Genomic DNA, 23,658 nt, shown 5'->3' with positions numbered 1-23,658 from the left:
TTGACGTTGCTGTCACGTGCGAAAACGCAACCACAACGTGACGGCGAGGGTCAGGGGCCAGGCAGGGGCTCCCACCGGGCCCTGGCACCACACACGGGCTTTTGGTCCAGAGTTACCGGCTGAGAAAAGCGTGACCGGGAACGGCAACTCGGGCAGATGCAGCCAGTGTTTGTCCTGGAAGCAAAGTTGAGGACGCAGGGGGCTCAATGCTGATGGTGAGTGGTGTCTGGGAAGGGGCTGAGGGGAGGTGGGGGGGCTCTGGGGGTTGCCCTACAACCATCCCCAGCTCTGATTGGATTTGGGGTTCTGGTTTGAGGGTCCAAGGCTGGGGTCACCTTGCTGCCACCCTTAGGACACTGTGAGAGGTGGGGACCATGTCAGCCCCTTTAGGGCTGCAGAGGAGCTGTGCTCCCCGTCATCGCCCCCCACCAGCACCGCTCCTGTTTGGGGAGTAAAAATAGCTCCGGCTGAGCGTGATGCAGCCTGGCTGAACAGAGCGGGGTCCGGCTGGGTGGTGTGGGAGCACTGGGGAGAGGCTCTGGGTGGTTTTGGGGACTGCTTCTGTCCCCCGCGACTGGCAATGGGGGTCCTCCCTAACTGCATCTCTGTGCCTTTCCCCAGGGTGGGTGAATGCTGGTGGCTGCCTTGCTCCTGCTGGCACTGCTGCTGCTCATCTTGGCCAAAATGTCCAGCCTTCTGTCTGGGGAGGAGAAGAAGCCAGAGGAGACCTCAGCGGTGCAGCCGGCACAGCCAAACCCCCTGCCCTCCAACCCACCGTCACAAGCTGGCAAGGCTGCTGTGGGGGAGCAGGAGCAGATCGTGGTGTATAACCCCTCTGCTCTCCGCCGGCCGGCCCTGGCCAAATTTGTGCTGGGCTCCTTCGACGAGACCTCCTCCGACGATGAGTTGGTGGGTGCAGCCTTCAGGTTGGGCAACCGGCGCAGCAGCCTGGTCGGGGCAGGGGGAACCAGCATCGAGGCGCCCCCCAACACCGCCCTGGTGGAGCCCGCCGCCGGCATGAGGTACGACACGCGGGGTTAGGAGCAGCGGAGGTACAAAAATGCCTCGTTTGGGTTGGGTGGATGTATTGCGAGTGCGTTTCTTGAGGACTCTGTGGCTAAAATCAGGCTGCGTGTATGTGTGCTTCTCAGAGCCCAAATCAGCGCCTTAGTTGTATTCCTTTGGAGTGGGGCTGCAGGGAAAAACCTTATTATAAGGTTAACAGCAGAACCTGGGAAGAGCAGACGTGTCTGAGCGTTCTGTGTGGCAGCAGTGCATGAGTGCAGCAAGGACTGGGGCAGAGGCTGCTCATTTACAGTGATTTTGATAATCAGAGAATGGTTTGGGCTGGAAGGGACCTTAAAGCCCATCCAGTTCCACCCCCTGTCATGGGCACAGATACCTCCCACTGGATTCGGTTGCTCCAAGCTCCATCCAGCCTGGCCTTGAACACCTCCAGGGATGGGGATGTGGAGGAACGGAATGGAAATTGCTTTTAGCATGCACGGCGTTCCTTCAACCCCTCAGCACTGCAGCCACGTTGCCCAATCACTCCCATTTTCTCACAACTTCCTCTCTCTTTTTGCTGCTTCTCTCCATCCCAGCTCCATTTGCGGCTGAGAGAGCTGGGGTTGTTTAGCCTGGAGAAGAGGAGGCTGAGGGGAGACCTTATTGCTCTCTACAACTACCTAAAAGGAGGTTGTGGAGAGGAGGGCGCTGGGCTCTTCTCCCCAGTGACAGAGGACAGGACAAGAGGGAATGGCCTCAAGCTCCACCAGGGGAGATTCAGGCTGGATATCAGAAAAAAATTCTTCACGGAAAGAGTCATCGGGCACTGGAACAGCTGCCCAGGGAGGGGGTCGAGTCACCTTCCCTGGAGGTGTTTAAGGAACGGGTGGATGAAGTGCTCAGGGACATGGTTTAGGGAGTGTTAGGAATAGTTGGACTCGATGATCCAGTGGGTCCTTTCCAACCTGGTGATTCTGTGATTCTGTGATCCCTGCACCATCTCTCGGCACTGGGCAAGGTTGTGCCACGCGCTGCCCGCAGTTGTGGTTGGCACAGCCTTGGAGTGCCTCGGGGAGTGGGGATTTTCTTGCATGGCAAGGTGAGATTGGGGTTGGTTGAGGTGGTGAGCATCCAGATGGGCAACAACGAGTGCCGCTGGCGTTTGCCCTGCGCTCGCATCCTTCTGCGTGCATGACCATCGCTGGGGGCATTTCATGGGGCGTGTGTAAACCTGCAAGCAGAGCTGAGCCATTTGACAGAGCACGTGCACCTGTCCATGTGAAAGATGTCCCATGGTCCCAGGGTTTGATCCTGAAGGGATCCATTCCTGCTGCCAGGTTCCCTTTGCCGCTGCGATGCTAACACGCTCTGGCTATTGTGCATGCGGAAACACGGCATCCAGGAGTTGGGGGGCTACGTAGGTGCCACTCTTGCCTTTCTTCTGCTCTTGCAATTGTTGCAGATAAATTATTCAAGGTAGAAAAGTAGTTCTTTGGGGGGTTTTGCGATGAATCAATAAAAAATGGAAGAGCTTTCATCCGTGGGCAACTCCGCAGTGACTTTTCCCCACTGCTGGCAGGGCCGTGGGGCAGCTCCCTGCTCCCTGCTGGCTTGTGCAGAGCAGATTCCCCTGCGAGCACAGCTGACAGCCCTTATAAAGAACTGGAAACAAAGTGCTGCTGCCCAGCTCATCTGCTCCCAGTTAAAAATAAAAGACCTTCAGCTGCAGGGACATGTTTTGAAACCCAACAACCAGCTCACTAAGTGCAGCCCAGCAGTGTCTTCTTGCCTGGCTGCGGTTTTGGGTGGTTTCGTGCTGCCAGTGAGGCATCTCTGCTGCTCACCTGTGATGCAGAATTTCCTTATATCACCGCATGAGTCACGTTGTTGGTGAAGTTCGCAGGACGGGTGCAGTGGCACAGGCTTTGCGCTGGGATTTGGAGTTGTGGGAGGGAAGTGGGCAGCACAGCCAGCCCTGGCAGAGCTGCCGAGCATCACTGGGGGTGCATCAGAGCACAATGAACCCAGCACTGAATCATAGAATCATAGAATCACCAGGTTAGAAAGGACCCACTGGATCATCACCAGTGCCGAGTACAGAGGGAGAATCACCTCCCTGGCCCTGCTGGTCACACCATTTCTGATCCAAGCCAAGATGCCATTGGCCTTCTTGGCCCCCTGGGCACACTGCTGGCTCATGTTCAGTCGCTGTCAACCAACACCCCCAGGTCCTCCTCCTCTGTGCAGCTTTCCAGCCCCTCTTCCCCCAGTCTGTAGCACTGCTTGGTATAAACTCTGCTTGATGCAGCGCTCGAGCTACTTGGAAAAGACCCTGAGTGCATGGAGAGTTCAGGATGTTTCCCAGCCTCCCAGGGGATTTTGACACATTACCCCTTAACATAAATGTGCCAAGCGCTACTCACGTGAAATCTGCTCATTCCCGAGGAAGCGGGGGGGTTGGTACTTCTTCCTTTGCTTATTTATAGCACGTTCACCGAATAACAATCTCCAGCGCAAAATCTGGCTGAGTTATGGGCGGGGGGAATGTGGACGTGGTAATTAAAATAGAAAGTTGCTTAAAACTCTGGGCGGAGCTGCGGGAAGGCATGTGCCCAGCTGCCAGGGAGGCCCCTGCCTGCCTGGGAAGGAAGGGTTCCCACTGCTGCAGACCCTCCCAGTGGGGCTGTGGCTTTGCCGAGAGGTGGGAGGATGACCTCTTAGCGCTGCTGGGGCTGCTGTCTGGCAGCTTCAACCTGGTTGCTTCAGGGATGCGTGATGGGGTGTGAGACAAGGAACAGACTCAGGAGGGCATGGAGATGCCACCAGTGGAAAATCATGGTTGGGGTGAGTCATGGTGAGCTTGGGAAGGTGTTTTGGGGTTATGGAGTGGGCAGGATGGGGTCTGAGGAGCCGTGGCTGCTGTCATTGCAGGCTGTACAAGAGCGAAATCCCAAGGCAGATGCCGAGAGAGGTGTGTCACCCTCTCTGCAAGGTTTCGCAGGGAGCACTGCCTGCTCTCTGCTCTCTCTTTGACAACCCAAGCGCAGCCCAGGGTGATCTTGGGCAGCCTGATCTAGTGGGGGGTGTCCCTGCCCATGGCAGGGGGGTTGGAACTCGATCATCTTTAAGGTCCCTTCCAACCCAAACTATTCTATAATTCTATGATCTTGTAGGGGCACTTCTGGCTGCACCCCTGGGAGACTTGGTTCTTGTGCCATGGGTTTGGAGGCAGCATTCCCTCTTGCCTCGAAGGCAAACCTTCCTGAAAGGAGGTTGTGGAGAGGCGGGAGCTGGGCTCTTCTCCCAAGTGACTGAGGACAGGACAAGGGGAATGGCCTGAAGCTCCGCCAGGGGAGGGTCAGGCTGGATATCAGAAGAAAATTCTTCACAGGAAGAGTCATGGGGCACTGGAACAGCTGCCCAGGAGGGGGTCGAGTCACCTTCCCTGGAGGCATTTAAGGAACGGGTGGATGAATTGCTTAGGGACATGGTTTAAGGGAGTGTTAGGAATGGTTGGACTCGATGATCCAGTGGGTCCTTTCCAACCTGGTGATTCTATGATTCTATGAAGGGATGCTCTGAGTCAACCCATGCACCCATTGTTTTTCCTGCCATGCCCACCACCCAGCTGGACTGCTCTGGGCATATTCTAGGGACATAGGGCATAGATCCAGCCCTGCAATAGGGTTTGGGGTGTTCTGGGACCTGTGGGGGCTTTGCAGCAGACCTTGGCTTCTGCAAAGGGGTTTTTGTGCATGTAACATCCCTGGCAGTGGGAGGGAGGGGAGGGTCTGCGCTCAGTGCAGTTCAGCCAGGTGGAAGTCTCCTCATTCCTCGTCCCTTAGAGCAGAGAGTGGTACAATTGCACCCGCAGCCAGGCTGGGAGCTGTTAGCGGTGCAGCAGCAGGTACGGCCATGCTGCGGTGACAAACACGCTTCCAAAAACCCTGAGCAGCTCCCCAAAACGCAAACCCTGGGGCTTTTGTCCAGTGCAGCAGGGTCTCAATCCAGCCACTGTGGCTGCAAATCTCTCGCTTCTCCCAGTGTTTGAATGAATGTGAATCCACAGCTGCTGAAGGGGGGGGAGGAAGGGGAATTTTAATTGTGAAACACACCCTGTTCACCCCGAATATCTTGCCCCATGTAACTCAGTTTAAAAAAACCCCAGTTTTCCTCTGTGGTGTGATAGTGAGTGTTAAATGTCCCTGGAGAGATCAAAGAGTCATAGAATGGTTTGGGTTAGAAGGAACCTCAAAGATCCAGTTCCACCCCCTGCCATGGGCAGGGACACCTCCCACTGGATCGGGGGCTCCAAGCCCCATCCAACCTGGCCTTAAACACCTCCAGGGATGGAGAAACCTGGGACAGGGTCTCCCCAGCAGCACAGGAAAATATTTCTTCCTAAGAGCTCATCTCAATCCACCCTCTTTCAGCTTCAAACCATTCCCCCTTGTCCCATCCCTGCACTCCCTGATCAGGAGCCCCTCCCCAGCTTTCCTGGACCCCCCCCTTAATTCCTGGTGCACAATGGAGCTGGTAGCAAGGAAAGTGAACCCCGACATTCCCAGCGTGTGTCAGCAGGATGAAGGGTTTTATTGCTTTCCTTGGAAGAAAGAGCGAAGGGGCAAAGTCTGGTCTCCGCTGCCACAGGCTGCTGGGCTGCCGGCAGATCCGACCCCCGGGAAAACAAACAGTGGCAGCACCTCTTGTGCCTGGCGGGGGTTTGCTGGTATTCCTGTGAGCTTGCTGACCGCCGTCGTGTCCCACCGCAGGCCTAGTATGTCCGGGCTGCACCTGGTGAAGAGGGGCCGCGAGCACAGGAAGATGGATCTGCAACGGGACTTCACTGTCGCCTCACCGGCAGAGTTCATCACTCGCTTCGGTGGCAACCGCGTCATCGAGAAGGTCTTTCCCCCCGTGCCCTTGCTTTTGCTTAGCTGGGGGGCGATTGCTTTTCACAGTGGCGTCCTTGAGCATTGCCTAAGTCTCCTGTGCCCACCAGGCTTGGACCGATGGCAGCCTGGGGCGGCCCAGAGCTGTTCAACCCTCGGCTTCACCCACCGCTGTGGGCTGGGGGAAGGAAACGCTCCCAGCGCTGCCTTCACGCAGCAGATACTTGCAGTGGCTTGGCATGGCAGGCAAAAACCAAGTCCAAAGTCCTGTCCTCGTTAGTCCAAGTGCCAGGCATCTAAGCTGCTGCCGAGGAGCCTCCTACTCTGCCGTCATGGGTAGCTGCAAAGTGCCCATGTTAGCATGGCTGCCCTGCTCTGCTCACCGCCTCGCCCGGCCCTCGCCCCTGTGCTGCCATCCCTCGGCCCAGCCCTGCACCCCAGCAGCAAGGAGAGCTTTCAGGCTGATGCCCCACATCCCTGTTCCCCCAGGTCCTCATCGCCAACAATGGCATTGCCGCCGTGAAGTGCATGCGCTCCATCCGCCGGTGGGCCTACGAGATGTTCCGAAACGAGCGTGCCATTCGGTTCGTGGTCATGGTGACCCCTGAAGACCTCAAAGCTAATGCAGGTAACTCCTAAAATCATCCCAACAAGGGGTGGTCCCTGTCCTGCGCTGGAGCTGGGGCAGCCCTTTCCTTCTCCCTGTGCTCCTGCCTGGGGCTTGGGAGGCTCTGCACACCTCAGGGTAACACTTTTCTCCTGTGCATCCATATCTAGAAGTGAATCATAGAATCACCAGGTTGGAAAAGACCTCTTGGATCATTGAGTCCAACCATTCCTATCCACCACTAAACCATGTCCCTGAGCACCTCATCCATCTGTCTTTTAAATCCCTCCAGGATGGTGATTCAAACCCCACCCAGCGCAGCCCCTGCCAGTGCCCCATGACCCTTTCTGTGAAAAATTTTTTCCTGATATCCAGTCTGACCCTCCCCTGGCAGAGCTTCAGGCCATTCCCCCTTGTCCTGTCCTCTGTCACTTGGGAGAAGAGCCCAGCTCCCTCCTCTCCACAACCTCCTTTCAGGTAGTTGTAGAGAGCAATAAGGTCTCCCCTCAGCCTCCTCTTCTCCAGGCTGAACAACCCCAGGTCCCTCAGCTGCTCCTCATAACCCTTGTTCTCCAGCCCCTCACCAGCTTTGTTGCTCTTCTCTGGACACGCTCCAGAGCCTCAACATCCTTTTTGTCACGGATAATTTCCTCTGTCTTCCAGCCTCCCAGCATGGAGGATTTGGGGAGGGGGTGAAAGGGGCAGCACACAAGTGGTGTGTGGCTTGGAGGAGTGCCTCCCACCACCACCACCACCACCACCACCACCACCACCACGCACTGTCTTTCAGAGTACATCAAAATGGCAGATCACTACGTGCCCGTCCCTGGGGGGACCAACAACAACAACTACGCCAACGTGGAGCTGATTGTGGACATCTCCAAACGGATCCCAGTCCAGGTAGCAGCCACTCACAAGCCTCCCACCTCTTTGCCGAGGGAGGAAGACGGGGAAGAAAGGTCACTCAGAAGTGGGGTGACATCCACCAGGAGATGGGTGTGATGGGAGAAGAGCAGCACAGGGAGGTAACGGCTTCTCTTGTGCCAGGCGGTGTGGGCTGGCTGGGGACACGCCTCGGAAAACCCCAAGCTGCCAGAGCTGCTGCAGAAAAATGGGATAGCTTTCCTAGGTAAGGTCTCAATGTATTCTCAGAGTTGGAGGGAGCAGTGGACATCACGGTAGTGCGTGCATGCAGGTGTCCCCAGGGACACCGTAGTGGGCAATGCCTGTTTGGTGCATCTGGCTTGTTCACCTGCGGCGTGGCAGCCCCCAGGCCACATTCCTCCAGCTGTCCCAGGAATCCTGCTGTTTTCTGGGCTTCCCCTGTAATGCTCACGCTAATGCAGCTTTCATGGAGGAGCGGCAGGTGGGTGCAGTCCTTGCGTGCTGCCCAGCCAAGGACAGCCTCACCTCCCTCTTGGAGATAGGTCGAACTCTGTCCTGAACCGGGCAGTGGGTTTGGGGGGGTTCCCCATGCCCCCACTCTTTACAGGAGGGCTGACGGTGCCAGCTCAGCCTTCTGCAGCATCCGTGTAACGAGGCTGGCTGGCCAGGCTGTCACAGCTCACCCCGTCCCTCCCTGTTTGAAGGTCCCCCCAGTGATGCCATGTGGGCGCTGGGGGACAAAGTTGCCTCCACCATCGTGGCTCAGACGGTCCAGATCCCTACGCTGCCGTGGAGTGGGAGCGGTAAGTGTCTCCTCCCCATCCCTGCACGTCCTCCCTGCTACCTCGTTGCTCTCCTCCCTCTCCTTCTCCCTCAAAGCAAGTGCCGGGGCTGGGATCCGCTGTCCTGCTGGCCACAGGGTGGCTGCAGATATTGGGGACCCCACTACAGCTGAGCAGCTGCTGGTTCAGGCAGAGGGATTTTTGGAGATGGGGTGTATGGAAGCAAAGGAAGTGGCATGGGTGGCCACAGTGAGGTCCCCGTCTCTCCTGGGTGAAGGTGTGCCACGTCAGCACCTTGGCACTGACAACAGCCCTGGCCATACCTGCAGGTCTGGTGGCCCAGTGGTCTGAGGAGGACCAGGAGCATCAGAAGACAATCAGCATTCCCCTCGAGACGTATGCCCAGGGTTCCGTGAAGGATGTGGAGGAAGGTCTGGAGGTAAAGCTGAGTCCATGGGCAGCTTGTTGTCTCTGTCCACCATTACTTCTCCTCGGAGCCCTTTGGGCTTCCAGGGCATGTGACAGCAGTTTTTCCCTCTGCACAGATGCAGCTTGAAGCAATCATGCTTGGGGCCACTGGGATGATGGGTTGAGGCTCAAAGCACTTTGGTCACTGCAGTTCTTGTCCCCCCTCAGGTGGCCAAGAGGATCGGCTACCCACTGATGATCAAAGCAGCAGAAGGCGGTGGGGGCAAAGGCATCCGAAAAGTGGAGGCAGCAGAGGAATTTGGTGCCTGCTTCCGGCAGGTGAGAGGTGCCCAAAACCCTCAACCCCTTTCCCATCCCTGTCCCATCCTGGGGCATAAAACAGGGTTCCGCTCCACTCCAGGTGTCTTGTGCTTCCCACTTCGACCCACCGCAGGACCATCCTGGGGTGAACCTTGGCGAGTGATGCCAAACACATCTCTCTCCCTCACTGCAGGTGCAGGCGGAGGCTCCTGGGTCTCCCATCTTCCTGATGAAGCTGGCACAGCATGCACGACACCTGGAGGTGCAGGTGCTGGCTGATGAGTATGGCAACGCCATCTCCCTCTTTGGCCGCGACTGCTCCATCCAGCGCCGCCACCAGAAAATCATTGAGGAGGCACCTACCACCATTGCAGCTCCCTCTGTCATTGAGGTGATGGAGCAGGTGAGCGACTCTGATATTTGGGCAGCACCGGGAGCTAGCGAGAAACTGATCCTTGCTGAGATTGTTGTGGGTTTTGGCTCCTGAGGCTCCCCAGGAAGGGAGGGACTCCCCAGGCTGAGTAGGGAGCTCCATCCCTTCTTGGATCCATGCAAGGACACTGCAGCCGTTCTGTCTGGGACAATCCTGACCCTGCCTTTGTGGTTTCACCCTCTCCTGCAGTGCGCAGTTCGCCTGGCCCAGATAGTGGGCTACGTGAGCACAGGCACCGTCGAGTACCTCTACAGTGAGGATGGGAGCTTCCACTTCCTTGAGCTGAACCCGCGCCTGCAGGTGGAGCATCCTTGCACAGAGATGATTGCAGATGTGAACCTCCCTGCTGCCCAGCTGCAGGTACCTGAGTGCACATGGGTGACTTGGGGGGATGTAGTAGATGAAGCAGCCTTGCAATTTAGGGAGAAGTGCTGCATTGGAGCCTGGCAAAGGAAAGCTGTCCCATGTACCAGCATGTAGGGTACAGGTGGAAGTAAGGTAGCATCCCTCTTGCCTCTAAGATTGGGTATTAGGAGAAGGTTCTTCCCTCAGAGGATGGTGGAGCACTGAAACACCTCCCAGGGAAGCAATCACAGCCTGACAATATTCCAGCAGCATTTGGCCAACACCCTCAACCCCACAGTGTGAATGTTGGTGTGTCCTGTGCAGGAACTGGAGTTGGACTCGACAATCTTTGTGGGTTCCTTCCAACTCAGGATGTTCTATGATTCTGTTCCATGATTCTATGATTCCTCTTTCACCCTGGCTCCCCGCTGGGAGCGGCTGCCTGCAGCATGGCACCTCTTCCCCTCACTCGTCATTCAAACCACTTCTTGATGTCTCCCAGTTGTAATTTTGATGCTAAATTCTTGGTTCGACAACTAAACTCCTCCTTGTTTCTCACGCAGATTGCGATGGGCATCCCGTTGCACAGGATAAAAGACATCCGGGTGCTGTACGGGGAGAGCCCGTGGGGTGATACGCCGATCTGCTTCCACAACCCCACCAACACCCCTGTGCCCAGGGGCCACGTCATCGCTGCCCGCATCACCAGTGAGAACCCTGAGGAGGTGAGCCAAGGGAATGGACTCTCCTACATAGTCCCCACTTGTGGGTTATCGGGGTACCCTACCATTCGGGGGATGAACTGGGCATGGTCCTCCTCAGCCACCCAACACTCGTGGGTGTTCCACCTGTGGGATCGGTGAGATCCACCTGTAGACCGACAAACGGCACAGGGATTCCCTTTCTCCATGTACCCTGCATGAGTCTCAAGCCTGGTTTATCCATGCCTTCTCCTCTGTTTTCTCTCAGGGTTTCAAGCCCAGCTCAGGGACGGTGCAGGAGCTGAACTTCCGAAGCAGCAAGAACGTCTGGGGGTACTTCAGCGTGGCGGCAGCCGGGGGGCTGCATGAATTTGCTGATTCACAGTTTGGGCACTGCTTCTCATGGGGAGAGAACAGGGAAGAGGCCATCTCGTGAGTATGGTGGGCCAAGGCAGAGAGAGCGACTGTCCTTGGGATTACCTGCCATTGGTGTATGAGCTGGGAAAAGGGGATGTTATCAGAGAGGTTGAGAATGGTGCTTCTCGGTGCAATTCCAATCACCAGGTTGGAATGGACCCACTGGATCATCAAGTCCAACCATTCCTAACACTCCCTTAAACCATGTCCCTAAGCACTTCATCCACTCGTTCCTTAAACACCTCCAGGGAAGGTGACTCAACCCCCTCCCTGGGCAGCTGTTCCAGTGCCCGATGGCTCTCTCTGTGAAGAATTTTTTTCTGATATCCAGCCTGAAATTCCCCTGGTGGAGCTTCAGGCCATTCCCCCTTGTCCTGTCCCCTGTTCCTTGGGAGAAGAGCCCAGCTCCCTCCTCTCCACAACCTCCTTTCAGGTAGTTGCAGAGAGTAATAAGGTGTCCCCTCAGCCTCCTCTTCTCCAGGCTAAACAACCCCAGCTCTCTCAGCTGCTCAGGTTGGAAGGGACCTTAAAACCCATCTAGTTCCAACCCCATGGACGGGGACACCTCCCACTGGATCAGGGCATCAATCGGATCCTTGAATCCAGGTTGTAGTGACCCGCTAAGCACGTGCTTGGTGCCAGTGAGCTGGCATGTTTATTCAATAATCAAGCAACACTTAACAAATCTGTCCTGGATATTTAAGTGTGTTCTTATGTCAGTGCTGACTGTGAGACTGTCCAGGCATGAGAGTGCCTAGGGCTTGGGCGCTTGTCACCCCAGTCCCTGTGGTTCCCCAGTTTCCTCTGCTGAAAGCCAGGCGCTGCCTCGTTGGTCATTAACGGAGGGGTTTGCTCTCTAAAAGGAACATGGTGGTGGCCCTGAAAGAGCTGTCAATCCGTGGGGATTTCCGGACCACGGTGGAGTATCTGATTAGGCTGCTGGAGACAGAAAGCTTCCAGAACAACGAGATCGACACTGGCTGGCTGGACCATCTGATCGCTGAGAAAGTGCAGGTGAGGTGATTGTCCTTCCCTGGGGTCACTGCTCCTCTTCTGGTGCAATACCCAAACCCTGTTGGGTTTGCCCCGTACAGGCAGAGAAGCCGGACACGATGCTGGGTGTTGTCTGTGGTGCCCTCAACGTCGCAGATGCCACCTTCAGGACGTGCATGACTGACTTCTTGCACTCGCTGGAGAGGTGCGGAGCGGTGGCTGGGCCTTGGGCACACCATGGGTGCAGGGACTGCATGTCCTAAAAAGGCGGCTCCTGGCAGCCTGTGTGCATGGAAACCTGAGTTTCTCTTTCCTTGGGCCATCTTCCTTCCCACTTTTGCTGCAAAAGCCTGGGAACCAGGAGGATCCGCTGTGACCCACGGCTCTGGCTTCTCCGCTATCGCTTTAGTTGGAGCGGGGAAAAAGCTTCACGTGTGCTTGGGAAAACAGCTTCCAAAGGAAAGTCGCTTGACTGAAGGCAGCTTGCTTTTGTTTTTGCACTAGAATGTCAAGGTTATTCCTCTGGCCTTGGAGGACACAGGGCTCTCCCCTGCACCCTTATCTCAGTGTGTTTTGCCAGTGCCTGGCCTGCCTCTGCGTGTATTTTTACAGGGTGCCCACATGGATCATTTAAAGCAGATATTTGTCCCCTCCTGTCACCTTCGTGCCCTCCCGCACAGCCCGAGGCCAGCAGCACCGCTCACATCGCACTCTTGGCTCCCCGCCGGCGCACCAGGCAGGCAGCGCTCGCGGGGCCAGACCCATCCGTTGTGTTTCAGGGGGCAGGTGCTGCCAGCAGCCTCCTTGCTGAACATCGTCGACGTGGAGCTCATCTATGAGGGTGTGAAGTATGTTCTTCAGGTGAGGGCTGTGTTGGGCTCCTGCTGAGCCAGCTGCAGTGCTTCTCGTGGGGACAGGGATGGGCTGTCCTGAAGGAGAAAGGAGCTGTGAATACAAGATTGTCCTCTAAAAATATGCAACATAAAAATGAGGGTAATAATAATAATAATAATAATAATAATAATAATAATAATATCAACCACCTAATTTTAACTAGACAGACATTTTCAGAGATATGGTTGCCCTGGGTTTAGTAAAGGATATCCTTTTCTTGTTTTTAAACTTCATTAGTCAAACTTCATGCAAACCCTCCCCACTAACAACAAAAGCAGCAGGTGAGCCCTGAGTTAGACCAGCTCCAGGCTGTGTTGAACCAGCTCTTTGGGTACAGCCTGAGGTTGCTGCCTCCATCGCTTCCTCGCACAGCCCCACCCGTGGCTTCGTGCTGCTCCTGCACCACCTTTGTGCTGAGCTTGGAGAGATGCTCCTCACCCCTTGCTGTTCCCACCAGCCCCTAGAAAGGCTGTTGCACTGAAGGTTCTCACCGGCCGCTGCCTGCAGGTTGCCCGCCAGTCCCTGACGACGTACGTCATCATCATGAACCACACGCACATCGAGATAGACGTGCACCGGCTGAACGACGGCGGGCTGCTGCTCTCCTACAATGGCAACAGCTACACCACCTACATGAAGGAGGAGATTGACAGGTACCTTCCTGCTGCCTCCCCACAGCTTCCCACCCTGACCAGTGGCTGTTTGGCAAGACTTTTCCCTTTCTTTAAGATACCGGATCACCATCGGCAACAAAACATGTGATTTTGAGAAGCAGAAGGACCCGACAATACTGCGTTCACCCTCTGCGGGGAAGCTGCTGCAGTACACCGTGGATGACGGTGGCCATGTAGCTGAGGGGAACGTTTACGCAGAGATTGAGGTGGGTTTTGCAGGAGAGCCCAGAGGAGCTCTGCTCCTGTAGTGCTGGCACACGGCTAAGATCAAAGCTTCCAGTGCCTCTGTGGTGCCCAAGGCACTCTGCACACAGGCACTTCTTGCTCAGCGACCGTTCCACCCCTCCTCACTCAGGTGATGAAGATCATCATGACGCTGACGGTGGAGGAGGCTGGGCGTGTGCACTACATCAAGCGGCCGGGCGCGCTGCTGGAGGCGGGCTGTGTCATAGCCCGGCTCGAGCTGGATGATCCCACCAAAGTGAAGCCCGTGAGTCTGCTGGGAGCCAGCCACCTTGCTGCTCATAGAATCGTTTGGTTGGAAAAGACCTCTGACATCACTGAGTCCAACCATACCTATCTCTACTAAACCATAGCCCTGAGCATCTCATCCACTTGTCTTTTAAATCCCTCCAGGGGTGGTGACTCCACTTCCCTGGCAGCCTCTGCCAGTGCTTGGAAACCCTTTCAGTGAAGACATTTTTCCTGATATCTAACCTGAGCCTCTCCTGGCACAACCTGAGGCCATGTCCTCTCGTTCCCTCCTATCTGCTCCCAAAGAGCATCCCACAGGGTGTCAAGGATGCTCAAGCAGAGGACAAAACAGAAGAGCTGCCCTGGCTGGGGCATCAGCAGGCGTGTGTCCACGTGCTGGCGTGGGGTGGTGCAGACACGGTCGTGCTGCATCCCTGAACCAGCTGAGCTGGGGCTGTGGTGGCTGCTCTGCACGCTGCAGTGCTGCTCTGCGGAAGCATCCCACGAGCACTTACTCGGTGTGCAGTATAACTGTATTTATAGTGCTCTGTCTACGTTTCCAGTTTATCTGCTTTGTTTTCAGGACGAGGCATTGACAGAGACATGAAGCTGAGTGTTAGGTGCTTCCTCCATGTCTAACCAAAAGCTGGAGGGGTTGTGCTGGTTTCTCTGGGGCTGTCAGGGCTCTCAGGGGTGGTTGCATCCCATGTCAGCGAGGACTCTGGATCAGCCCACCTCTCTCTCCAGGCACAGCTGTTTACAGGGGGGCTCCCAGCACAGCAGGCCCTTCCCATCACTGGAGAGAAGCAGCACCAGGTTCTCCGCAACGTGTTGGACAATCTCACCAATGTCATGAATGGGTACTGCCTGCCCGAGCCCTACTTCAGCACCAAGGTAGGCTGGGAGCAAAGGTGGTCCAGGGTTTGCTTAGCCCATTGCCTCATGTTTGTCATGATGGCAAGGCACGTAGTGCTGGACGGTGTGGGCGGCTCCAGTAGGAGCAGATACCTCTGGAGGGTTCAGGCAGCTCCAGTAGATGCAGGCATCTCCGGAGGGTTTCAGGCAGCTCCAGTGGGTGCAGGCATCTCCGGAGGTTTTCAGGCAGCTCCAGTGGGTGCAGGCATCTCTGGATTGTTCAGGCAGCTCCAGTGGGTGCAGGCATCCCTGTTGGGTTCAGGTGCAGGTGGCACCACCTTCTGCTCTCCACAGGTGAAGGAGTGGGTGGCACAACTGATGAAGACCCTGCGGGACCCCTCGCTGCCCCTGCTGGAGCTGCAGGAAATCATGACGAGCATTTCAGGGAGGATCCCTCTGTCTGTGGAGAAGTCGATCCGGAAGGTGATGGCACAGTACGCCAGCAACATCACCTCGGTGCTCTGCCGCTTCCCCAGCCAGCAGGTGAGTGCTGCAGGGGCTGTACTCCCCACCTTGGCCTTCGCTCCCTTTTTAGCTGGAGCTGCTTTGCAGTTTCTGCCTGAATGTGTTCTGCCAAGAGATAACGTAGAAAATTAGTAGAGCGAGAGAAACCTTAGTGCTTCGATGCTTGTGTTTCTCTATTTGTGTTTCTCTATTTATTTCTCACTTTGCATTTTCACCTTGGGAGATAAAACCCAAGCCAAAGCATTGCAGCAGTGCTGACCCGGGTGAGCTGCGGGAACAGGAGCCCTGCGGCCGCTTTGGCCCTGAGCTCCACTGGACTCCGTGTCCTCTCCCTGCAGATCGCCAGCGTGCTGGACACCCACGCGGCCACGCTGCAGAGGAAGGCTGAGCGGGAGGTCTTCTTCATGAACACGCAGAGCGTGGTGCAACTGGTGCAGAGGTGAGCCCTGTATCCCACCCTGGCTTTCCTGGGTCCCCTTCCCACTTCTGCTGCGTCGCAGCACGCCGGGCTCTCCGCTCCCCAGGTACCGCAGCGGCATCCGGGGCTACATGAAGGCGGTGGTGCTGGACCTGCTGCGACGCTACCTGCAAGTGGAGACACAGTTCCAGCATGGTGAGAGCTTGAGGGATCTCCAGGGGGGTCTGCAGGGCTGTCTGGAGGAGATCGGCAGGGCTCACCACACTCTGCCCCGCAGCTCACTATGACAAGTGTGTCATCAGCCTGCGGGAGCAGTGCAAACCTGACATGACCCCCGTGCTGGAGAGCATCTTCTCCCATGCCCAGGTGGCAAAGAAGAACCTGCTGGTGATCATGCTGATAGTGAGTACAGTCCATGCCCCAAGATACCAGACATAAAGGCTGGTGGCAGGGAAAAGCCCGTGAGCCGAGGCAAGCTCTGCATCGCTGTGGGATGGGACGTGGCTGTGGGTGGCCACCACAGCCCTCTGCTTTCTCTTCAAAAGTGGACAGACCCAAGAAGCTGATTTTCTGCTCCCATTTAGTACACCCCCAGGGTTCGAGTTTTACATCCAAGCATCTTTTCCTATGTCTTTGGGGCAACTTTATCACCCCTCTGGCCTGTTGCATTGCTGCACTCGGTTCAAAGAGCAGCATTTTTCCCCCTTTAGCATGTGCAGGGCCAGAGGCACAGGGCAAAGCTGTCCTGCAGCGAAGGGACCCAAGCTGGGCTATGGTGGTGTGTGTGTTGCAGGACCACTTGTGTGGCCGTGACCCCACGCTGACGGACGAGCTGACAGCCATCCTCCAAGAGCTGACACAGCTCAGCAAGACTGAGCACTCCAAAGTGGCGCTGAGAGCCCGGCAGGTCAGCAAGGGCCACACCGTGCTGTCCCCATTCCCGTTCCCATCCCCATCCTTCATGCTCTCAGTCTCCTCTCCTGTTGCAGGTGCTCATTGCCTCTCACTTGCCCTCCTACGAGCTGCGACACAACCAGGTGGAGTCCATCTTCCTCTCCGCTATTGACATGTACGGACACGAGTACTGCCCTGAAAACCTGAAGGTTGGGAATCGCATGTTTTTCCTTAGAGGGAATTTGGGTGGCTTTGGTGAGGAGGTCTGGCTGCAAGCGGCTTGGTCTTAAAAACAGCCAAAAAAAGCAATGACAGCCTTTGTGCAGGGTCAGTGTCTGTGCGGAGCACAGGATGGGGTGCACCCCATTCCTGCCAGTCCTCATGCCCAGCTCCTCACCCCCTTTGGCTTGGGACTGACCTGCGGATCCACATCATCTGGTGGTGTCCCGTGTAACCCCAGTGGCCGATCCTGCACAGCCTTACGTTGCAAGACCTCTTTGGGACAAGTCTTCCCCATCCTGCAATGGGGCAAGGAGGTCCTATTTCATCTTTGCCATAAATTTTACTTTCTTTCCCCAGAAACTGATCCTCTCAGAAACCACCATCTTTGATGTACTTCCCTTCTTCTTCTACCACACCAACCAGGTGGTGCGCATGGCAGCGCTGGAGGTGAGGGCTGTGGGGGGCACACAAGCACTTGGGGGTGCATGGGGGGGTGTTGGGAGCAGGGTACAGCGGTACCTCCTGCCGTCCCCATCCTAGGTGTACGTGCGCCGTGGGTACATCGCCTACGAGTTGAACAGCCTGCAGCACCGGCAGCTTTCAGATGGCACCTGCCTGGTGGACTTCCAGTTCATGCTGCCCTCTTCCCACCCAAACAGGTACTGGCATCACTCCAGGGGTCCTGCTCCCCTGGACACAGTCCTTTTGCAAAGCTGTTGGGAGCCTCAGAGGGAGCTGCCTGCCACGCTCTCCCTTTGCCAGTGGAACAGGATGTGCCCTCTCTGGCTCAGGTCCTACCTGGGACCTGATTGTTTCCCATCAGACCCAGGAGAGATGCCTCCACCAATGATTGATGCCTGCCTTCCTCCCCTGTGCAGGATGTCTGTCCCCATCAGCATCTCCAACCCTGACCTGGCCCGGCACAGCACGGAGCTCTTCATGGACAGTGGCTTTTCTCCCCAGAGCCAGCGGATGGGAGCTATGGTGGCCTTTGACAGATTCGAGGACTTCACAAGGTTGGGGTGCAGCGATGTGCCTGGCTGGTCATGTACATGCCTTTTGGGTTCTGCTGCAGTTGTTAGAGAGCAAAAGTGGGTGGAAGAGCTGAAGCTGGTGGTGTCTGGACAGTGCTCAGGACAGCTCTTGTTCCTTCCAGAGCTGGAAGTCAGGGCTGATCGATATTTTCAGTACAAGTTACCTGGTGGGGATGTGACACGTCATTTGGGGACATGTGGAGCCTGAGGGGGGCTTGCCTGGCATGGGTTAAGCATCTCTGCACATGAACACAGCAGTGCTCAGAGCTGTAGCTTTGCCACAGGCTCCTGGGGTCCACCTGAGCCAGGGCGTGCCCCCAGGCTGCTGCCCTGGTCCCTGCTCCCTGCCACAGCAGGTCCTGGTGGTGTCCCCTTGGGCAGTGAGTGGACACAACGTGCTGACTTGTCACCTCATCCCCACTGTTTGGGCAGGAACTTCGATGAAGTGATTTCATGCTTCACCAACCCACCTTCGGAGAACGTGATCTTCAGCGAGGCACGAGCCACCACCTATGAGGAGGAGGATGCCAAGGTGGGCATAACGCCATTGCTGCCCCTACCAGGCAGTGCCAGGATGGCAGTGGTGCTGCTGGTCAGGGTTGACTGGGAAGTTTTTTTGCCAGAACGTCCATGAGGAGCCAATCCACATCCTCAACATTGCGCTCCACTGGGCTGACCACATGGAAGACGAGAAGCTGGTGCCCATCTTCAGAGCCTTTGCCCAGTCCAAGGTAGGACAGTGAGGCCAGACACCCTTTTTGCAGACCCTGCGAGCCAGGGCACTGTACCCCAAAGCACTTCCTCACTTCCACGGCTCCCCAAAACGCTGCACCCCGTGGCTGCCGGTTGGGTTTTGTTTGCTCCCTCGGTGAAGATGCTTAACCTTTCATGACCGGTGGGATCTTCTGTTTCTGTGTAGAAAAATGTCCTTGTTGACTGTGGTCTCCGGAGAATCACATTTCTCATTGCCCAGCAGGTGAGTGCGCACTGAGCTGTGGATGGGTGGAGTGACTTTAGAGATATCATGCTTCTGCCTCCTTAAAATGCCTGGAAACACCTTATAAACACAGCACTGAGTGATGGATGCACTTCATGTACATCAAGAGCTGGGAATTAATTAATGGAGGAATTCAATGAATGACTTTTCTCCTGTATTATCCTTTACGCTGCTAATGTCTCCAGTAATGTGCGTCCTGTGTGGCTGCTCCATAGCTTTAAGCTGCCTTTCAAAGGCATCAACTCCTTCCAGCTCTTTTTCCTTTGAGGGAGGAGGAAGCCTGCAAGGTTTTATCTCTGTAATGGATTCACTGAAAATCAGAGAAATTCTCTGTGTTTTCACATGTATTCATGTTTTCTTCTCTCTCTGCTTTCCTCCAGAGAGAATTCCCAAAGTTTTTCACTTTCCGAGCCAGGGATGAGGTAAGAGGTGTGGTTAAGAGTGGGGTCCAGCTGCTGCTGAGCTGGCCAGCTGCTTGCTCACTCCTCCCTGCCACACCAGTTTGCAGAAGATCGCATCTACCGGCACCTGGAGCCGGCACTGGCCTTCCAGCTGGAGCTGAGCCGCATGCGCAACTTCGACCTGACGGCCATTCCCTGCGCCAACCACAAGATGCATCTCTACCTTGGGGCTGCCAAAGTGCAGGCGGGCGCTGAGGCCACCGACTACCGCTTCTTCATCCGCGCCATCGTGCGCCACTCGGACCTCATCACCAAGGCAAGGCGGCACTGCTGGGTCCCCGGGTTGTACAGGCAGAGGTGGGGGCATTTTGGATGTAGGAGTTGATACGGTTGCTCCTGAACCACCTGGTGCTCTGCAGGAGGCTTCCTTCGAGTACCTGCAGAATGAGGGTGAGCGGCTGCTCCTGGAGGCGATGGATGAGCTGGAGGTGGCTTTCAACAACACTGCTGTCCGCACCGACTGCAACCATATCTTCCTCAACTTCGTCCCGACAGTCATCATGGACCCCTCCAAGGTGTGTTTCTCCATGTCCTGTTTCCCACTGTCAGTGCAGTGCTGACGTGGGGATGGAAGCCGTGTCATCCCCTGTGTTGGTACTTCCATGTGGATGGGCTGTCATCCCCAATAGCGGCTGTCAGCCCCCAACCCATCCAGTGCCCACCCGACCCTGCATGGGGGATGGATTTGGCAGCTCCAGAGACCTCTGCAGCTTAATTTCTGTGTCAGACCTTCGCTGTGGGCTGTTTGATGGGGAGGGGCTGAGATGTCACACTTTGCACTGAGCAGGGATTTTTGTACAGACTGGGGCAAGCAGGAGTCTGCTGGAGGGCAGGAGGGTGGGTGTCAGGCTCTTCCTCTGGGCGGTGTGTGGTACAGAAGAGTGTATCTGTGTGCATTCAGGAGGATGCAGGGCACTGTCTTTCTCTCTCCGACATGGAGAGGCTGGATGGCAGCACCAGCCCCCAGGGATGGAGACAGGGAAGGGGCTCACCCAAAGCGAATCTCAAACGCCTGTTTGGGGTGGAGATGCAACAGCGCTGCTCCAGCCTTGGCATCAGGGACAGTGGAATCCCTGAGACCACGGACCCGCTTGTGTCCTGCCCTATGCCTAGATTGAGGAGTCGGTGCGGTCCATGGTGATGCGCTACGGCAGCCGCCTCTGGAAGCTGCGGGTCCTGCAGGCTGAGGTGAAGATCAACATCCGCCTGACGCCCACTGCCACCGCCATCCCCATCCGCCTCTTCCTGACCAACGAGTCTGGCTACTACCTGGACATCAGTCTCTACAAGGAAGTGAGAGACCCCAGCACTGGCAGTGTGAGTAACCACAGGAGGTAGCGAGTGGGAACCCAGCCATAAATGATTGAGCAGCCATCGGCTACGACAAAGCTTTGGGGTGGTTTCTGTAAAAATCCTTGTGCACCTGCACTGCTGGTCTGTCCCAGAGCTCCTGGGACTGTGTAGCAGCGTTCCCAGGACTGGCTCGGTTTCACTCCCATCTGTGCTGCACCTAGTTGGGTACCTCAGGATGATGCTTTACTCCAAAATGGTGTTGCTGGTGCATAGTTGGGCAGTTTTTGGTCTGGCGAGTGAAGGTCAGTGTTGTGGTGTTACCGGTACTTGCAGCACAGCAGTGTTGCAGTCTGTGCTCTAAATAGAATCACAGAATGATTTGAATTGGAAGGGACTTTAAAGCCCATCCAGGTCTGACTGCTTTGAGCAGGGACACCTCCCACTGGATCAGGGGCTCCAAGCCCCATCCAACCTGGCCTGGAACCCCTCCAGGGATGGGGCAGCCACCACTGCTCTGGGCAACCTGGGCCAGGGCCTCCCCACCCTCACAGCAAAACATTTCTCCCAAAGATCTCATCTCAATCTCCCCCCTTTCAGCTTCAAACCACTCCCCTTGTCCTGTCCCTGCCCCTTCCTGCTCCAGAGCCCCTCCCCAGCTTTCCTGGAGCCCCTTTCAGTATGGAAGGTGCTCTAAGGTCCCCCTGGACCCTTTTCTTCTCCAGGCTGAACAACCCCAACCCTCAGCCTGTCCTCATATCAAAGACTGGGGTGAAAGATCTGGTTGTTTGGCTGAGTAGAGTCTTGCACCTTAGTGTTTTGGAGAGGACTCTCCTGCACACCGAGGGAAGGCAGCCAACACTGCCCTTCTCTCCAGATCATGTTTCATTCGTATGGAGACAAACAAGGGCCGCAGCACGGGATGCTCATCAACACCCCCTACGTCACCAAAGACCTGCTTCAGGCCAAGCGGTTCCAGGCACAGTCCTTGGGCACCACCTATGTGTATGACTTCCCTGAGATGATCAGACAGGTGAGCCTGGCTGTACAGGAAGAGGATCCAAGGGATTGCATTTGCTTTTCTTCCCCACCCTCCCCAGACATTCCCATCTAGGGAGAAGAATCCTCTTCCCTGAGCTGGCAAATGAGGAAAAGAGCCCAAACCCCTACGCTTTTGATTCTATGAAGCATTTCTAAACAGATTCCTAACTCCTGCAAACTGTTGTAGCTGTATTCACAGAGAACATGAACCAGAAAGCCCCGTTCAGGGAGGTTTGGCAGCAGGGCTTGTGGTTCTAACACAAAGTTGTGCTCCCCAAGTCACATCCCACTGCAGGAGTGTGTGTCTGCGCTTGGTGACAGCCTCGGAGCTGCTGCAGCCCCGTGCTTTCAGCTTGTCCTATGTGTGATGTATCTGCAGGCTCTCTTCAAGCTGTGGGTCTCCTCGGAGCTGTACCCCAAGGATGTCCTGACGTACACCGAGCTGGTGCTGGACTCACAGGGGCACCTGGTGCAGATGAAGAGAATCCCTGGAGGGAATGAGGTAGAGGGGGTGATTTGGGAATGAGATGGGGGGGTGATTTGGGAATGAGGTGAGAGCACGTGGTGGGTGGAAGCTGTTCTGAGGCACAGGGAATGGCTGTGGCTTCCCTGGTCTGGCTGTGTTCAAAGCCCAGAGGATATTCCTCAAGCAAGCATTTTTTTCTGTCTGCTAATGCAGTCTCTGGCTCTGATCCAGTTCCTCTGGAAGAGCCTACCCTGTGACTTGATGCTCTTTTGGGGCAGGTGGGGATGGTTGCTTTCAAAATGAAGCTGAAGACCCCTGAGTATCCAAAAGGCCGGGACATCGTGCTCATTTGCAATGACATCACGCACAAGATCGGCTCCTTCGGACCAGAGGAAGACCTAGTCTTCCTCCGGGCCTCGGAGCTGGCAAGAGCTGAAGGCATCCCCCGCATCTACATCGCTGCCAACAGCGGTGCCCGCATCGGCTTTGCTGACGAGATAAAGCACATGTTCCAGGTGGCCTGGGTGGACCCTGAAGACCCCTACAAGGTGTGTGGGCACCTCCCTTCCTGCCATCATAGATAACAGCAGGGGGTTTATTTGGGGCAGGAAGGACCAGGGCTAAACTGGCACATAAACCCATAGGATCAGTGCTGAGGGGGGAGCACACACCTGCACCCAGTGCCACAGGGACCAGCGGGGTGGAGACAAAGTGTGGTTGCGTTGCCCAGCCCTGATCCCTGAGCCGCTGTTGATGCATAGGATGGGTTTGGGTTGGGATTGGAGAACCGTGTCCCACTGGAGCATGTGCACAAGGGGTCCATGACTTTTCTTCTTCTTTATTTACAGGGGTTCAAGTACCTCTACCTGACTCCCCAGGACTACACGAGGATCAGCACCATGAACTCGGTGCACTGTGAGCACGTGGAGGAAGGGGGCGAGTCCAGGTGAGCCCCACTATCCCATGGGGTGCAGAGAGCCACCCCAAGCCACGTCCTACGTCGCTGCCAGGATGCAGCTCCCACATCCTGGCTCAGCATCCTGCTGGATACCTCATGCACGCAAGTGCTTCCTTCTGTCCTGTCCATACCACTATGGCTCTGCTTTTCCTGCAGGTACGTCCTCCTGGACATCATCGGGAAGGATAATGGATTTGGGGTGGAAAACCTGAGAGCTGCTGGTACCATTGCCGGGGAGTCCTCTCGTGCTTACGATGAAATAGTGACCATCAGCATGGTACAGCTGTTGGCCCCATCCCTGCTCTGCTCCTCCCCTCTCTCCTGTTTGCTTTTGAGGTCATCCTGGGGGAATAACAGGTTGCAACCATCAACCTGAGTGTGCAAACCCCTGCAGAGCATCATTGACCTGGTGCTCACAGACCATGCTACAGCCTTTTCCCCCCAGTAACCCCATTTGTCCTGGTGTATGTGCCCAGGTGACCTGTCGGGCCATCGGGATCGGTGCCTACCTGGTGAGGCTGGGCCAGCGCGTCATCCAGGTGGAGAACTCCCACATCATCCTCACCGGCGTCACGGCTCTCAATAAGGTGCTGTGCTGTGGCTGCGTGTCCTCCACCAGCATTAGCCCTTGTGGCACTACATGCGTGGGCTCCTTCCTTGTCC

General features: G+C 56.1%; 1 protein-coding gene across 2 annotated transcripts in view; it reads left to right on the top strand.

Annotated features, from left to right (window-relative positions):
- The first annotated feature begins 75 nt into the window (after positions 1-75).
- The window catches only part of ACACB (acetyl-CoA carboxylase beta), a 30,140-nt gene continuing 6,557 nt past the window's right edge, over positions 76-23,658 (top strand). The window contains exons 1-42 of one of the 2 annotated variants that reach the window (XM_054082303.1): positions 76-215; positions 622-1,022; positions 5,781-5,913; positions 6,390-6,528; positions 7,298-7,407; positions 7,555-7,636; positions 8,097-8,195; positions 8,504-8,613; positions 8,811-8,921; positions 9,097-9,306; positions 9,526-9,696; positions 10,245-10,406; positions 10,651-10,814; positions 11,663-11,813; positions 11,894-11,997; positions 12,572-12,653; positions 13,194-13,339; positions 13,416-13,566; positions 13,716-13,850; positions 14,582-14,728; positions 15,044-15,232; positions 15,553-15,653; positions 15,739-15,827; positions 15,910-16,034; positions 16,426-16,539; positions 16,622-16,735; positions 17,106-17,195; positions 17,289-17,407; positions 17,627-17,764; positions 18,215-18,314; positions 18,406-18,513; positions 18,702-18,758; positions 19,160-19,201; positions 19,281-19,496; positions 19,600-19,755; positions 20,354-20,557; positions 21,408-21,563; positions 21,951-22,073; positions 22,316-22,585; positions 22,886-22,983; positions 23,152-23,272; positions 23,472-23,582. In XM_054082303.1, the coding sequence (XP_053938278.1) occupies positions 631-1,022; positions 5,781-5,913; positions 6,390-6,528; positions 7,298-7,407; positions 7,555-7,636; positions 8,097-8,195; positions 8,504-8,613; positions 8,811-8,921; positions 9,097-9,306; positions 9,526-9,696; positions 10,245-10,406; positions 10,651-10,814; positions 11,663-11,813; positions 11,894-11,997; positions 12,572-12,653; positions 13,194-13,339; positions 13,416-13,566; positions 13,716-13,850; positions 14,582-14,728; positions 15,044-15,232; positions 15,553-15,653; positions 15,739-15,827; positions 15,910-16,034; positions 16,426-16,539; positions 16,622-16,735; positions 17,106-17,195; positions 17,289-17,407; positions 17,627-17,764; positions 18,215-18,314; positions 18,406-18,513; positions 18,702-18,758; positions 19,160-19,201; positions 19,281-19,496; positions 19,600-19,755; positions 20,354-20,557; positions 21,408-21,563; positions 21,951-22,073; positions 22,316-22,585; positions 22,886-22,983; positions 23,152-23,272; positions 23,472-23,582 (5,640 nt within the window). In that variant the 5' untranslated portion in view covers positions 76-215; positions 622-630. Of the gene's footprint in view, positions 216-621; positions 1,023-3,715; positions 3,853-5,780; positions 5,914-6,389; positions 6,529-7,297; positions 7,408-7,554; positions 7,637-8,096; positions 8,196-8,503; positions 8,614-8,810; positions 8,922-9,096; positions 9,307-9,525; positions 9,697-10,244; positions 10,407-10,650; positions 10,815-11,662; positions 11,814-11,893; positions 11,998-12,571; positions 12,654-13,193; positions 13,340-13,415; positions 13,567-13,715; positions 13,851-14,581; positions 14,729-15,043; positions 15,233-15,552; positions 15,654-15,738; positions 15,828-15,909; positions 16,035-16,425; positions 16,540-16,621; positions 16,736-17,105; positions 17,196-17,288; positions 17,408-17,626; positions 17,765-18,214; positions 18,315-18,405; positions 18,514-18,701; positions 18,759-19,159; positions 19,202-19,280; positions 19,497-19,599; positions 19,756-20,353; positions 20,558-21,407; positions 21,564-21,950; positions 22,074-22,315; positions 22,586-22,885; positions 22,984-23,151; positions 23,273-23,471; positions 23,583-23,658 lie in introns of those variants that run through there. The other variant, XM_054082304.1, reaches the window with a different exon arrangement.

The sequence above is a fragment of the Cuculus canorus genome, chromosome 17 (assembly GCF_017976375.1).
Source record: "Cuculus canorus isolate bCucCan1 chromosome 17, bCucCan1.pri, whole genome shotgun sequence".
Lineage (NCBI taxonomy): Eukaryota > Metazoa > Chordata > Aves > Cuculiformes > Cuculidae > Cuculus > Cuculus canorus.
The sequence above is the reverse complement of the archived record's forward strand: the minus strand, read 5'-3'. Positions and strand labels throughout refer to the sequence as shown.